This window comes from Eucalyptus grandis, chromosome 3, assembly GCF_016545825.1.
Source record: "Eucalyptus grandis isolate ANBG69807.140 chromosome 3, ASM1654582v1, whole genome shotgun sequence".
Lineage (NCBI taxonomy): Eukaryota > Viridiplantae > Streptophyta > Magnoliopsida > Myrtales > Myrtaceae > Eucalyptus > Eucalyptus grandis.
Genome location: NC_052614.1, coordinates 39,402,747 through 39,415,070, shown reverse-complemented (window position 1 = coordinate 39,415,070; position 12,324 = coordinate 39,402,747). Strand labels below are relative to the sequence as shown.

General features: G+C 38.9%; 2 protein-coding genes across 2 annotated transcripts; one reads left to right on the top strand and one right to left on the bottom strand.

The window, feature by feature from the left end:
- The first annotated feature begins 400 nt into the window (after nucleotides 1–400).
- On the top strand, nucleotides 401–2,758 carry LOC104437388 (cell division cycle 20.1, cofactor of APC complex). The gene is made up of 5 exons (XM_039309103.1): nucleotides 401–603; nucleotides 773–1,042; nucleotides 1,152–1,727; nucleotides 1,865–2,303; nucleotides 2,419–2,758. The coding sequence occupies exons 1-4, from the start codon at nucleotides 424–426 to the stop codon at nucleotides 2,003–2,005; spliced, it is 1,167 nt and encodes a 388-aa protein (XP_039165037.1). The 5' UTR covers nucleotides 401–423; the 3' UTR covers nucleotides 2,006–2,303; nucleotides 2,419–2,758.
- Nucleotides 2,759–3,065: 307 nt separating this feature from the next.
- LOC104437389 ((DL)-glycerol-3-phosphatase 1, mitochondrial-like) lies at nucleotides 3,066–8,513 on the bottom strand. Its single transcript, XM_039309104.1, is given in 7 exon segments — nucleotides 3,066–3,449; nucleotides 4,265–4,344; nucleotides 4,467–4,614; nucleotides 4,856–4,874; nucleotides 4,877–4,909; nucleotides 5,019–5,243; nucleotides 8,300–8,513. Coding segments are annotated over 7 exon segments (612 nt in total). The 5' UTR covers nucleotides 8,358–8,513; the 3' UTR covers nucleotides 3,066–3,400.
- Between the last annotated feature and the right edge of the window lie 3,811 nt (nucleotides 8,514–12,324).

Below are 12,324 nucleotides of genomic sequence, written 5' to 3'. Positions count from 1 at the left end.
AGAGTACATAATATCCAATAGCCAAGAAATGTTCCCAGATAAAAGATACAACCTAAACCAAATCGAGAACATCAGATTACAAAAAATAAAATTCCGCCTCCAGACAACTAGCGCATGAGGCAATGAATTGATGAGTACAGAAGCAAAAATTTAATACAGACCATTCTAATAATAGAAAGGCTTCCAGATTACCTTTTATATTTCCAGATATTATATATAGAAAAATCAAATCCAACTAGAACTTGATGAGGAGTTTTAGGAGAAAAAGTCTAAATCAATTGTCTTGTGGAAAAAGAGAAGTTCAAATGACGTCCAAGGAAGCAATGAAACGCCACGTTCATCTTATTGAGGTTAACATTGTTTTGAACGTTGCCTAATAATCACCAGAAGAAGTGGAAGAAGTGGAAGGAGAAGTCTGTGGTGATGTCAGCATCGAGCGAGGCGTACCAGAAGCTTCTCGCAGAGGCACTTGACATGAACCGAAGTCGAATCCTGGCCTTCAAGAACAAGCCACCGCCCCCAGTAGAGCTAATCCCAAAAAGCTGGCTCTCCCCCACTGCTTACCAGTCTAAATTCATCAAGCCCTGTCGATCCATACCCAAGGTAGCCTCAAATTCATGCCCATTGCTGTTTCTTTTATTGATGACATAAAACTTGACCGACGAGTTAGCATTTGTTCCCCGGAACATTAGTATGTACTGGTTTTGCTTGTGTTCTCAAAGACCGTAGAATTAGTGTTTTGAAATATTTTCTTTGGTTTGTCAATTGATAGACCTGCCAGAGGACGCTAGATGCTCCTAACATATCGGATGATTATAATCTGAACTTGCTGGACTGGGGTGCCAACGACGTGGTAGCGATCGCTCTTTCCCAAACGGTGTACTTGTGGAATGCCTCCAATGGCTCTATTACAGAACTGGTGACCTTCAATAATGAGGAGGGTCCTGTCACGAGCGTGAGCTGGGCTCCTGATGGTCAGAGTATTGCCATTGGCTTACAAAATTCTCAGGTCCAGCTCTGGGATTTCTCTGCTCAAAGACAGGTAAGCTGGTTGCTTCTTGTTTTAATGTGCTTTTTGCTTTTTGTTTGAGAGGATGGGTTCTTATTCAGGTTGTGCTTTTTGCTTTTTGTTTTCGTTCCCTCTCATGCAGCTGAGAACTTTAAGAGGAGGCCATCGACTCCGAGTTGGTTCCTTGGCCTGGAACAATCACGTCCTCACTACAGGAGGCATGGACTGTATGGTCATCAACAATGATGTGAGACTCAGATCGCACATTGTTGGAACCTACAGGGGGCATCACCAGGAAGTCTGTGGCCTGAAATGGTCGCCCTCGGGAAAACAGCTGGCTAGCGGAGGAAATGACAATCTCCTTTACTTGTGGGACAGATCCAGAGCCTTTTTGAATTCCGGTGCTCAGTGGCTTCACAAGATTGAAGCCCACACAGCCACCGTGAAGGCCCTTGCTTGGTGCCCATTTCAGGCGAATTTACTGGCCTCGGGAGGGAGCGACCGATGTGTTAAATTTTGGAACACATGCACGGGCACGTGTCTGAATTCAGTGGACACCGGTTCTCAGGTGTGTGCACTGTTGTGGAGCAAGAGGGAGAGGGAATTGCTAAGCTCTCACGGGCCTGCTGAGAACCAGCTCATTCTCTGGAAATATCCTTCTATGCGAAGGATGGCAGAGCTAAGTGGACACACATCTAGAGTTCTGTTCCTGGCACAGGTACTACTTTGTATGCTTATCATAGTCATCTGCAATTCAGTGTAAATACTTTTGAAGTTTGCTTGTTGAATTGATCATTCTGTGCTTGTTGAATTGATCATTCTGCTGATTCTCGTTGTCATATACTTGTTTTGCAGGGTCCGGATGAATGCACGGTGGCATCTGTAGCAGCAGATGAAAGATTAATGTTTTGGCAAGTGTTTGGGATACCAGAAGTGGCTAAGCCCACACCCAAAACCTCTTCCGAGCCATTTGCCCTTTGGCACGGTATCCGTTGAACTCAACAGATTGACTAGTGCTCATCATTTTACTGCTTCTGCCCAGAATTTTTTCAGCCTATTTGCTTAACCAACATTGGATTTGGAGCTACAAGTTGATATTCAGACGGGAGATTGTCACGTAAGTGTAGTTGCAAACTGACTGACCATGAATTTTCAATTTTAAAAGTGCTCTTCTTTCTCCATCTAATGTCTTTCTCTTGTTTGGGTTGGTTGGAGATCTTGAGGCATGCGTCGATGATTATAGTAAATCTTTCAAAGAAGGAACTGGTTACATCGGCTGTTGGATGAGTTCACGGTGTTCGTCTCTTGTCACTGATTCTTCTCTTGTCACTGATTCTTCATTGTGAGAGTTAGACATATTTAGAGCTTCACGTTCGATCATCATAAGCCTCAAATGCCCTCTATTGCAGGTATCAGCCTCTATTGCCTGTTGAAATGGTGGAGACATCGTCAGAGCTTCGTTATGAGGGGGTACTTCTAGAAATTATTCTGTCATTATTGTCTGTTAGTGACTGTAATGTGGTTTCTCTAATTTTCTTCCAGTTATGTTCCTCATTTAAATAGGGGATCACCTAATGGGCAAGGAAGAGGTCGCGGTGGTAGAGGAAGACTGAGATCTAGAGGTATTGCATTCACAAAGCTGAACAATTTTTTAGATCGCATGGAAGGGAGTGTTTTAGATATGGGATCTTGCATCATGGTTAAGTAAATTGTTTTCATTCTCGGTTGTAATGGCACCAAAATGTTAATGTATATGGCAATACCCCTGCTGCTGCATCTGCAATCCTTCATATGTTTGCTTGCTGGTAACAGCCTATAATATTGCTTGTTTCAGGGAATGGTTTTGTGATTAAGCCTAGACAGCAATCCCAAATTTAGGCCCCCATTAAATGTCTTGTACAGCCTAACTCATGTGATTAAGCCCTATATTACCGCATGCCACTGTTCATCCCTGAGTGCAGTTAAAATCACCCCTCTGCTAATTATTCTAGACCAGGGGCAACAATGATGAAATTCATAAGGAAAAAAAAAAAAAAGATATCATTCAGCGATCCAGTTGCATAGAAATAACCACTTCATGGAACTTCTACCATCAGTACATGTGATGTTCCAAATTAAAATTTTACAAGGATGATCCTTTAGTTGTTATGGTTGTTGCAAATGCACATTCAAAAGTACAAATGCATACAATGTCCTCAACTATTTGACTGCATTGAATTTGAAAGGAGATTGGAATTCCTACAATATGCAACAATTCAACCAAATTTTGAATCTATAATTGTCATACTTCAAGCATTACCCCGCAAGAAGAATCTACAGAAGAAGCCAGTCTGAACATGATCTGACTATTAAAAATTGACAACAACCTTATTATTGAATCAAGCATATCCACTAATCTGCCTTCAGGTGTATCAGCCAGCTACGGAATCCACTTTTTGAACTGTAGTGTGGAAGAATGGACTGCATATCATTTCAGTCATGCCCCTATGAACTCAAACACTATGGGAACTTTCATGATGGTGCTTTGCTATCGGTTGAAACTTTTTTTCTGCTTTCACGATTGAGAAAGACTAACAATGATTGCACATCACCGCCAAATCAGAGTAGAGCACTTTGAGTGGATAACAGATCTGAATTTTGCTACGAAGTTTTCATATATAGTACCACTTAGAAACAATTCCCAAAGTTTCTTTCTTGATGACTTTGTTGGCAAACGCAAGTGCTGTAAGGATTTTCATTCACAGCTTTCTAAATTGCACAGTTTTTCCTCCTCTTGCTTTTTCTCTATCTTTCTTCAGATTTCCAACTCACTAAACCCATGGACAATCTCATTATCTCTCTCTTGCATATTCATAGTTAGAATGGGATACATAGATCTAGGCCTAACTCAACTAATCCTCCTTTTTTATTGAGTGATTACTACGAAACTCCGAAATAGCCAAAATGCTCCCGTTTTACAATAAACCTGTTACTTTTTCTTAAAAATCGTAATTCAGGGCCATGCCTGCCTGCTTTGCTTACTTTTCAAATTACATAGTTCCAGGTATTAAACTATGCCGGAACATCTAACATCTGTGAAACTGTACAATACTCTAACGAAAAACGATAAAGCAAACTAAAAAAATAACAAACATGCCCAAGCCCTCATGGTAATCTAAAACTTGATCTTTTCAAAATTAAAGCATGAGATGCAATGCAGTTCGACAATTTCCACAATTATCAAGAAGCATATACACTATCAACAAGTTCACTTACATCCCAGCATTTTTCGCTGCGTTAACTCCAGCAGGAGCATCTTCAAACACAACCGCATTGAGTGGATCAACCGGTCCACCCTGTTAATCCACAAAATTGAACAATATGTCATACCAATTTAAGTCTTCAACGGTTGCATCATTTGGACAAACAGTGAACAGAAAAAGATTGACCGAAATAGCACCCATCAGAGAGCCATTACCTCAAATCTCCTGGCTGCTGCCAGAAATATATCTGGTGATGGCTTCCCTTGTTTGACTTCTGGGTCATCACCAAGCACCACATGATGCATCAAGGAAAAAAGCTCACCGTGTCTTTGAGTCTTCAGTTCAAAATGGTGCCTATGGGAGCTGTGGAGTACATGTCAGATTGACAGTGTCGCCATCCAAGAAATGTAAAAGGAGTGTATGCATGATACCCAGAAGTCGAATGTTCAGACAATACTTGTGATTTTCTTTGTTCTCTCAAATCTCAACAGATACCAGAAATATGTATAGCTGTTTGTTGTTTCTGCTTTTGTTTGTTGTTATTCTCTCACCAGACACCATCCCCACATAAAAAGGAAAGAAGATCATTTGATCAGATTCTTACCCTGTAGCCAAGCAGATTCTTTTGCATGAAGATGTCTGATCAAGCGGCTAGCCCTAAAATGAGTACAAGATTAATTATACAAAACTGTATTACATGGGTGAGATTAGAACTTATAAGAAGAAACATAAAAAGTTTCAAAGCATGATGGTGCAATGAGATCCACCTGGCATTAGCTCACTCGTGGGAAACATTGTTTTTAACATCTCTTCCCTTTCCACAAGAAAGTCCTCAGCAGTGAGAACATCAATGATTCCAGTTTCTTCAACAAAGACTCGAGCAGCTTCAATTGCTTTCTTGCCCATCATTTTTGCCGTGAGAGACCAATCAAATGTTTTATTATATCTTGCAAGTATAGTTTCCTGGACTTCTGTATAAAATTTCTCCGTATCTGCAGCATACAGCATCAGAATGCCCCTCAATTATTGCTCTTTTTCCAAGAAACTGGAAACTAATGGCCCTTGTGCATAGTTACTTCAAAAAAAAAAAAAAAGAGGGGCAGGACAATCATCCAAGCAGATACAACATTTGGAGCATAAATGGCAATTCATTCATCAAGCAATGCAAAAGGGCTTTCAGTTTTTGACAAATGTCAAGTTCAACATCCTTTTTCAGTTCAACCACACCAGGAGAGACTAGAATGGAAAGAGAACAGCGTGCTCATAAGATAGACAATGCTTGCATATTTTGATAAGAAGTTCACAAAAAATTTCAGCACATATTGAAGACGAACAGTTCTTACATGTGCCAACCCATACTTCCAATATTAGTAAGACTTTTTTAGTAGAGAGTTCTGGCTTCATGATTTTGTGTCGAATAGATGCTTAATGCTTAACTTATAGTTAACAATCAATGACAATCATAATATATGTGATTTTGAAACTTTAACTGTTTATCTTCAAAACTTGAGAATATATCCAAGATAAAAACACTCTCTAGACTCAACTCAATTTTTCCCACTCTAATCTTTTATCCTTTTTTCTCATTTTTGACAAATAAGATAGTTCACTTAACAACAGTTTATAGGAAGTATGTGCAAGGATGGGATTGAGATAACAATGACACAGATTAAAAACGGAAAAAAATTATCACATGTGAAATGATTCAAAGATAGCCAATGTTCCATTCATTATCTAAATTGGCTGCACCTCAACCCGAAATGTTCTCCAATTACTGTCAAACAAAATTTTCAACATAATGCTGTGAGGGACAGCCTACAGAATGTTGCATTCAAACTGGAGGGTCAACAAGGCAAAAAATCCTTTTTATGATATGTGGGATTACTGACCATGGCCCAGCAAAGATATCTCTGAATTTCAACTAACTTGTGCAGTTCATAATGTACTAAAAGATGGTCGACCAGTTACCCTGACTTAAGATACATATAACTGCAATTTGCTATAAAAAATCATCTTTTCATCAGATTCTCCATTACAAGTATTCTTTCCAAGATCATTGTTCACATAAACAAAGCAATTTTAGTCACTCCACGCAGCTTTCAGATTATTTCGTCAAAATTAACAGCGTTAATCCTCTCCTAAAGCATTGTAATATGCATTTGCAGTGGAAATTGAGGTTCTTGTTGAAGTTCCATTCCGAAGAGTTAACCTCTTTCTATGTCCATGGAATTTTATCAGATCGAAAAAGTGAGATCCACCCCAACTCTCAGCCTCTTAACTTCCCTAGTACAAATTGAGAACAGAAGGTCATTATCCACCTGTCGCACCACGGGTTTTACAAGAGCAACTTTACCAGAAGCAAATGGAATTCTGGGAAAGAGACTTTCAAAGGTTGCTTACCCACCCAATATCGTGAAAAAGGGAACTTCCTTCCCTAGTTCAATTCTTAACGAAAAATAGTTTCCCACCCCTTCGAGATGTGTTTTCAAAGACTCTGATCATGGCCTATTTGGGTTCACCAGCCACCAACATCCAGTCCACATTTTGAGACTACAATTGATTTTCCACAAGTCATCACCATTTGCTGCAAATCTCTATTGGAGTTTTCCCAAAAGGCCCTTATTAGCAGTCCCAAGACTTCTTATACCCAGTCCACCTCTCTCGAGAGGAGTGCAAGGAGCATTTTGACTAATCGAATGAAACTTATGGCCTCCGATTTCATCTCCCAACAAAAACTTCTTTCCATGACATCCGGATTGTATGCCATTAAGAAGGAACATGGCACAAGGAAACATGAAGGAAGCTTGATGATCTACTTCCAATCTAAAAACCTTCTATCCATTGAGGAATGGATGTTTCTTCTAATTGCTAGCTTCCTTTCCATGCTCTCTAAATTGCCTCTCCAAATAGATTGGTGGGGACAAACACCAAAAGGAAGACTATTCATTGGCACAAACCAACTTTACAACCCAAAGTGTCGGCAAGACTGTCTTATATGTTTACATCGATTTTCAAGCAGACTTAGCTACAGAACAGAGGAGCAAGCATGTCAAATCTCAGTATATCTCCATCAAGCATCTGGTTGATGTTGATGACATGGCAAAAGCTAGTGCATCATTAGCTTATAAGAGATGTGAGTCGAACCTAACCTACTTCACTCTTTGCAGCATTAAAACATGTACATCATCCCTCTACTGCTCTAAGAATACTCTCAAAGAAAGCTTATTCACCGAGACAGAGGATTTCACAGTAGAAACGCAGACTTCAATCAACTTCTTCCACTTAGCCTAAATGCCATTTTGTCCCACTGATATAGTAAAAGGATCCAATTAACACAGTCAAAAGTTTCTTCTTCGTTTTTTTTTAAATAACGCTTGATCAGCAAATCATTCCTAAACTACTTGAGTCAATCCCACTGTCCAAGCACCCATTAGCCATTGCAACAGCATCCATAATTTTTCTTCATGAGTAAAAGCATTCTGATAAGGGGAAATGGTCTTTTCAATCGGCAACTTCAGCTTATTAACCAAAACCTCCACAATAAGCATAAAATTACTCACCACAACAATGATTCTAAAATGTTTTCCATTCTCAGCATTATGATAAAGTCCTTCACCAAATTCCTACATCTCAAAACAATGAACTATATAACCCACAATCATTCCGAGGCCAATTCCGTGTAAACAGGGTTCTGTTCCCATTCCCACTTCACCAAACAAATCATGCACTTAATTATACAGAACCAAGCGCCACTCCAGCACAATTCGAAAACTTTCAGAGATAGATCGCGAAAACTCGTGAGTTCAAGGTCGACCCGCCAAATCTCCCATACTTCAGGAGGCTAAATGAGCATAAATTACGCAAACAGAGCTACCACTTTCTACGAACAACCCAGAGACAGCACCATACAACACAAACACACGCACCCCATTTCCCAATGGAAACACATCGAAAACTTCCGCCCCATTATAACTGGAGGGGGGATCCAGATCTCTCCCATTGGAGGAGAAAAAAACGAAGTCCCGCAAAAGGGTTCGATCGGAAGTACCGAGCAGGAGGCCGTCCATGTCGAAGACGACGTGGGTGATGGTCCCTCGCCTCGCCATTGCGCGCGCGGCCGGGGCTCGATGCCGGAGTTCGAGGAGAGAGAGAGAGAGACCGGGAAGGGAGCCGGGAATGGAGAGAGATGCTGAAGAGATATTCCTTCCGACTTGGAAAATTCAATTCCTCAGGCCGGCCGTCATGTCGTACGAGCAAAGCTTCTCGTCCGGAATATATTCCAATTTCCAATTACTTTCGCTTCTTATTTTAATCATGAAAATCCTTTCACGTTGAGGGTAAGTACGCTAGATATATCAAAAATCAGGTACGGTACTCACATCACTATCAAAATTTTTAGTGTCATTTAAAAAAAAATCATTTAGGTACTAATTATGATTTGTGTCTCTGAAAATCCGACGTGATTATATTTTATTAATTTCTCGGTTCTACGTGACTTACTAACGTGCTTAATCAGGATATAACCCTTAAATGACGCCGTCCAAAAATTATAAATAGTAATTATTTGAGTGCCAAATTTTATGTAAAGTGATTATTTGAGTGCCGAATTTTATTTAAAATGATCATTTTTGTGAAAAAAAGAAGAAGCTATCTCTAATGTCACGAGGATCAAAGTTTTTAAAAAAAATTGTCAAATCATATTATAAATTTAATTATAAATGGCAAGTAATTAATTTGGCCGGATATTGATGAAACAGAAAAATATTGGAGATCTTAATATCTTGCAAACTTTATAAAGTTTTTTTTTTTTTTTTTTTTTTTTGCTGTGAGATATTCCTTCTTCCTTTCTTTCTTTCTCTTTTTCCTTATATCTTTCGTCTTAGCATAATCACACTCCAATGTTGTTTTTCAAAAAACAATTCATCGACTTACGGTTGCGGACTCGGGTGGCTAGTTCTGATAATTCACCAATTGATCGAGCCTCTTTTATGCTGCAATTGATAGGGATCGAGCCAATCCTTAGACAATCTAGATACCGCATTCCTCTATAGGTCGAGAAAAAGGCCCAAACCACCATTGCCAATGGAAACAAAAAAATTGGGCTGCCATTATTCATTGGTCTCATCGACACGGGCTACCGGTCACTTTTTCGGAATTGTCTAAGAAAGACTCCGAGTTTGGGATGGAATTCCATTTATTGGCAGACTCGAACACCTTATCTTAGATCTGTATGGGAGATTTTAATGAAATTCTTTTGTCATCTGTGATGGCCGGCACAAGAATGGCAAGGCAAGCATGGAGGATTACGTACTTTTACGTATGCTCCCAGTCATATCGGTTCAAAGAGCAAAGCATTTACCTTCACGTGGGCCAATGGCAAAGAATGCCAAGCTAGTGAACAAAAGATTGAATAGACGTTCTATTTTTTTTAATAAATAATTTTAAAATATTTTCTAATTAATAATACACCACTTCAACAATTTGCTACAGCAATATTTTCAAAGGACTCCACTGGGATTTTGCCCAAAGGTTTTGAGCTTTGCATCTTATACTATAGGTGACATTACACAAATTAAATGGTTGAAAGTTGTTTGTAGTCTCCGATTGCTACACTTTCGGAATTAGCGCTTGGAGTGTTTTCTTAATCTCAGCCCAGTTACAATTTCCTAACCAAGCATCAATAATAAAATTGGTTAATGAGTTGCTAATCAAATTCCATTGATGTTGAAAGAAAACCCCTTGGAAGCCATCCGGTCTGGGTGCTTTCAAAAAGTGTTTTGTAGACTTCTTTCTTGTCAACGATTCTAGCCAGACATGAAGCTTGCGAGAAATTCAAAGACTTGAAAATTTCTATCGACAATTCAAGCGCTCATCCTTATAAAAGTACAAAAATAGTATTAAAAAATTAAATTTCGCTAAATCCACAAGCCCAGCAAGCCCGAAGGCTCTAGTCCATCTTATGCATTAATGAGGCCCTCGAAGCTGTTGCCGCACTAGCCCATTCCATATGCGCTAAAGCCACAGCCCATTAGACCAAAACCCATACAGGGTGAAGCCCACAGGACATGGAAAAGCCCAGTCCATCTTCTTTCTCACGCAATCTTTGAAGACGACTCACGTGAGAATGCGCGTGTAAGGGCGAATGAGAGAGGAGCTCTTGAAGGAAAAAAGTGAGAGACGCCAGGGCCAGCGAGGAAGGAGCTTGAGATTTGCAAAAGATGTTCTAAACTTCTAATCAACATATTGTGTACCTTAAATGGACTTCATTTGCTGTGTCAAAATGCCCCCAGCAACATTGAGGCCTGATTTGGAAAATTGATATGTTTTTTCATGATTGTTCGGTTTCTTATGTACATCGGTGATTTCTTGATTTTTTTTTTGTTTTGGATTTTTGTGATTAGATTTTCGGGATGATGTCTCCATGAAAGTTGTTTGCCACATCTAGATCTAGTTAACCTAAAGTTTCATTAAAAAAAAAAAAATGAAGGTCGTTTGGTCAGTATGATCATCATTCAATCATTCGTGCTTGCCTCTGAAAATCGGTTTTCTAGTCAGATCTTTATGTGTTCTTCAATTTTTATAAAATTTTGTGCTCATATTTTCAAAATGAGTTCTTCACGAAAGTTTAAGCTAACATCTCAAGCTTTCATTTGACACCAATTTTATTGAAATCGATGCATGTTTGGTCATTCAAAGGATCATAACCAATTTGCCCCCAGATTGTGGAACTTGTTTCTCAAGAACGACCGGGCGTGTTTAGTAATTTTGATGAAGTTGAGATCCTTTTTTGCAAATTTCCAAAACATTACAGTTTTTCCTGAGGCTCTTGTATGCAAATATGAAAAATTTCAACACCATATTGCAAGTTTTGAGGGGCTTAGTTGCAAAACATTCGGATAAGGTTTGAGCTGCTACTGAAACTAATTCAGTTATAACAGTTAGGCACTGACCGATTTTCCAAAATATTCTCTTATGAATTTGTCAAATATAAAAACTGAAAGTTTGTCATTGATTCCCTTCCCTAACTACTCAAAAATTTTCACGCCAATTTAAAGCCGGTCAATATTTTTTCCAAATTTTTCAAAACTCGGACCTGAAACGGGTCGAATTCTGGACCCTTCGGGACAAATCGTATTTTTCGAGTCAAACGGTAAAGAATTGGATTTAATGACCTTCTAGACATTTACTCTAAACGTATTAAGCTTTCGAAGCATGCCTGAATCACTTCATTTGATGATCGTTTGTCTGGTCAATTAATTTCAAAACCTAATGATATGAATCCTGCAATTAATGAATAAGTGATCCTATTTATGATTAACTAGCTTTGTTTGATGGTTTGAGATTCAAGTCCATTTTTCATCTGAATGCATGTTTGATTGTTCACGTATGTGATTGTTAGATATATGCATAAGTTCAATGCATGAACAAGGGAAACGCCAGAAGGAGATTTAGACCTTAAATTTAGGGATTAATAGAAATTGACCACTGTTTGCGAACACAAATGATGCCCAATGAATATTAATCACAATTTAATCAATTTTAGGGTCTAGGATGGGACAATATGTGTGCACAACCAAAGGCCAACTTCAAGGCTCGTGTTTCATGTTCAAAATTTGCTTGAGTTATTGGCTCTTGTTTGTACTTGCTTGGACTTGTATGGCTGCATTATATGTATTACATAAGTCGAATACTTAGTATAGTATGTCGAGACGATCTGTGAAGAAGTAGACCGAAAGACTCGAAAGTGGTGGCATGCCCGATGTCCAATCCAGCGTTTGTGAAGTACCATTCATTCTCGACCATTTCTCGAGTTTTTCATTCAAATTTGTAATAATATCTGACAAGTTGCGGGTTTTATTTTTCATGCACTTAGAATAGTTTGTGCTTTAATTTCTTGAGTGTTTACCTTCCCGCAACATATTTTCAGTTATATGCGTGTTTATTTCATACTATGTTGACTAGTTTAGAATTGCATGAACGAACCATCCACATATGATCACATTTCAATGCTCAAAATGAATTTGCACGAAAACATAAAAACAAATGCATGATCACTTTAGGTAACAGCCAAAC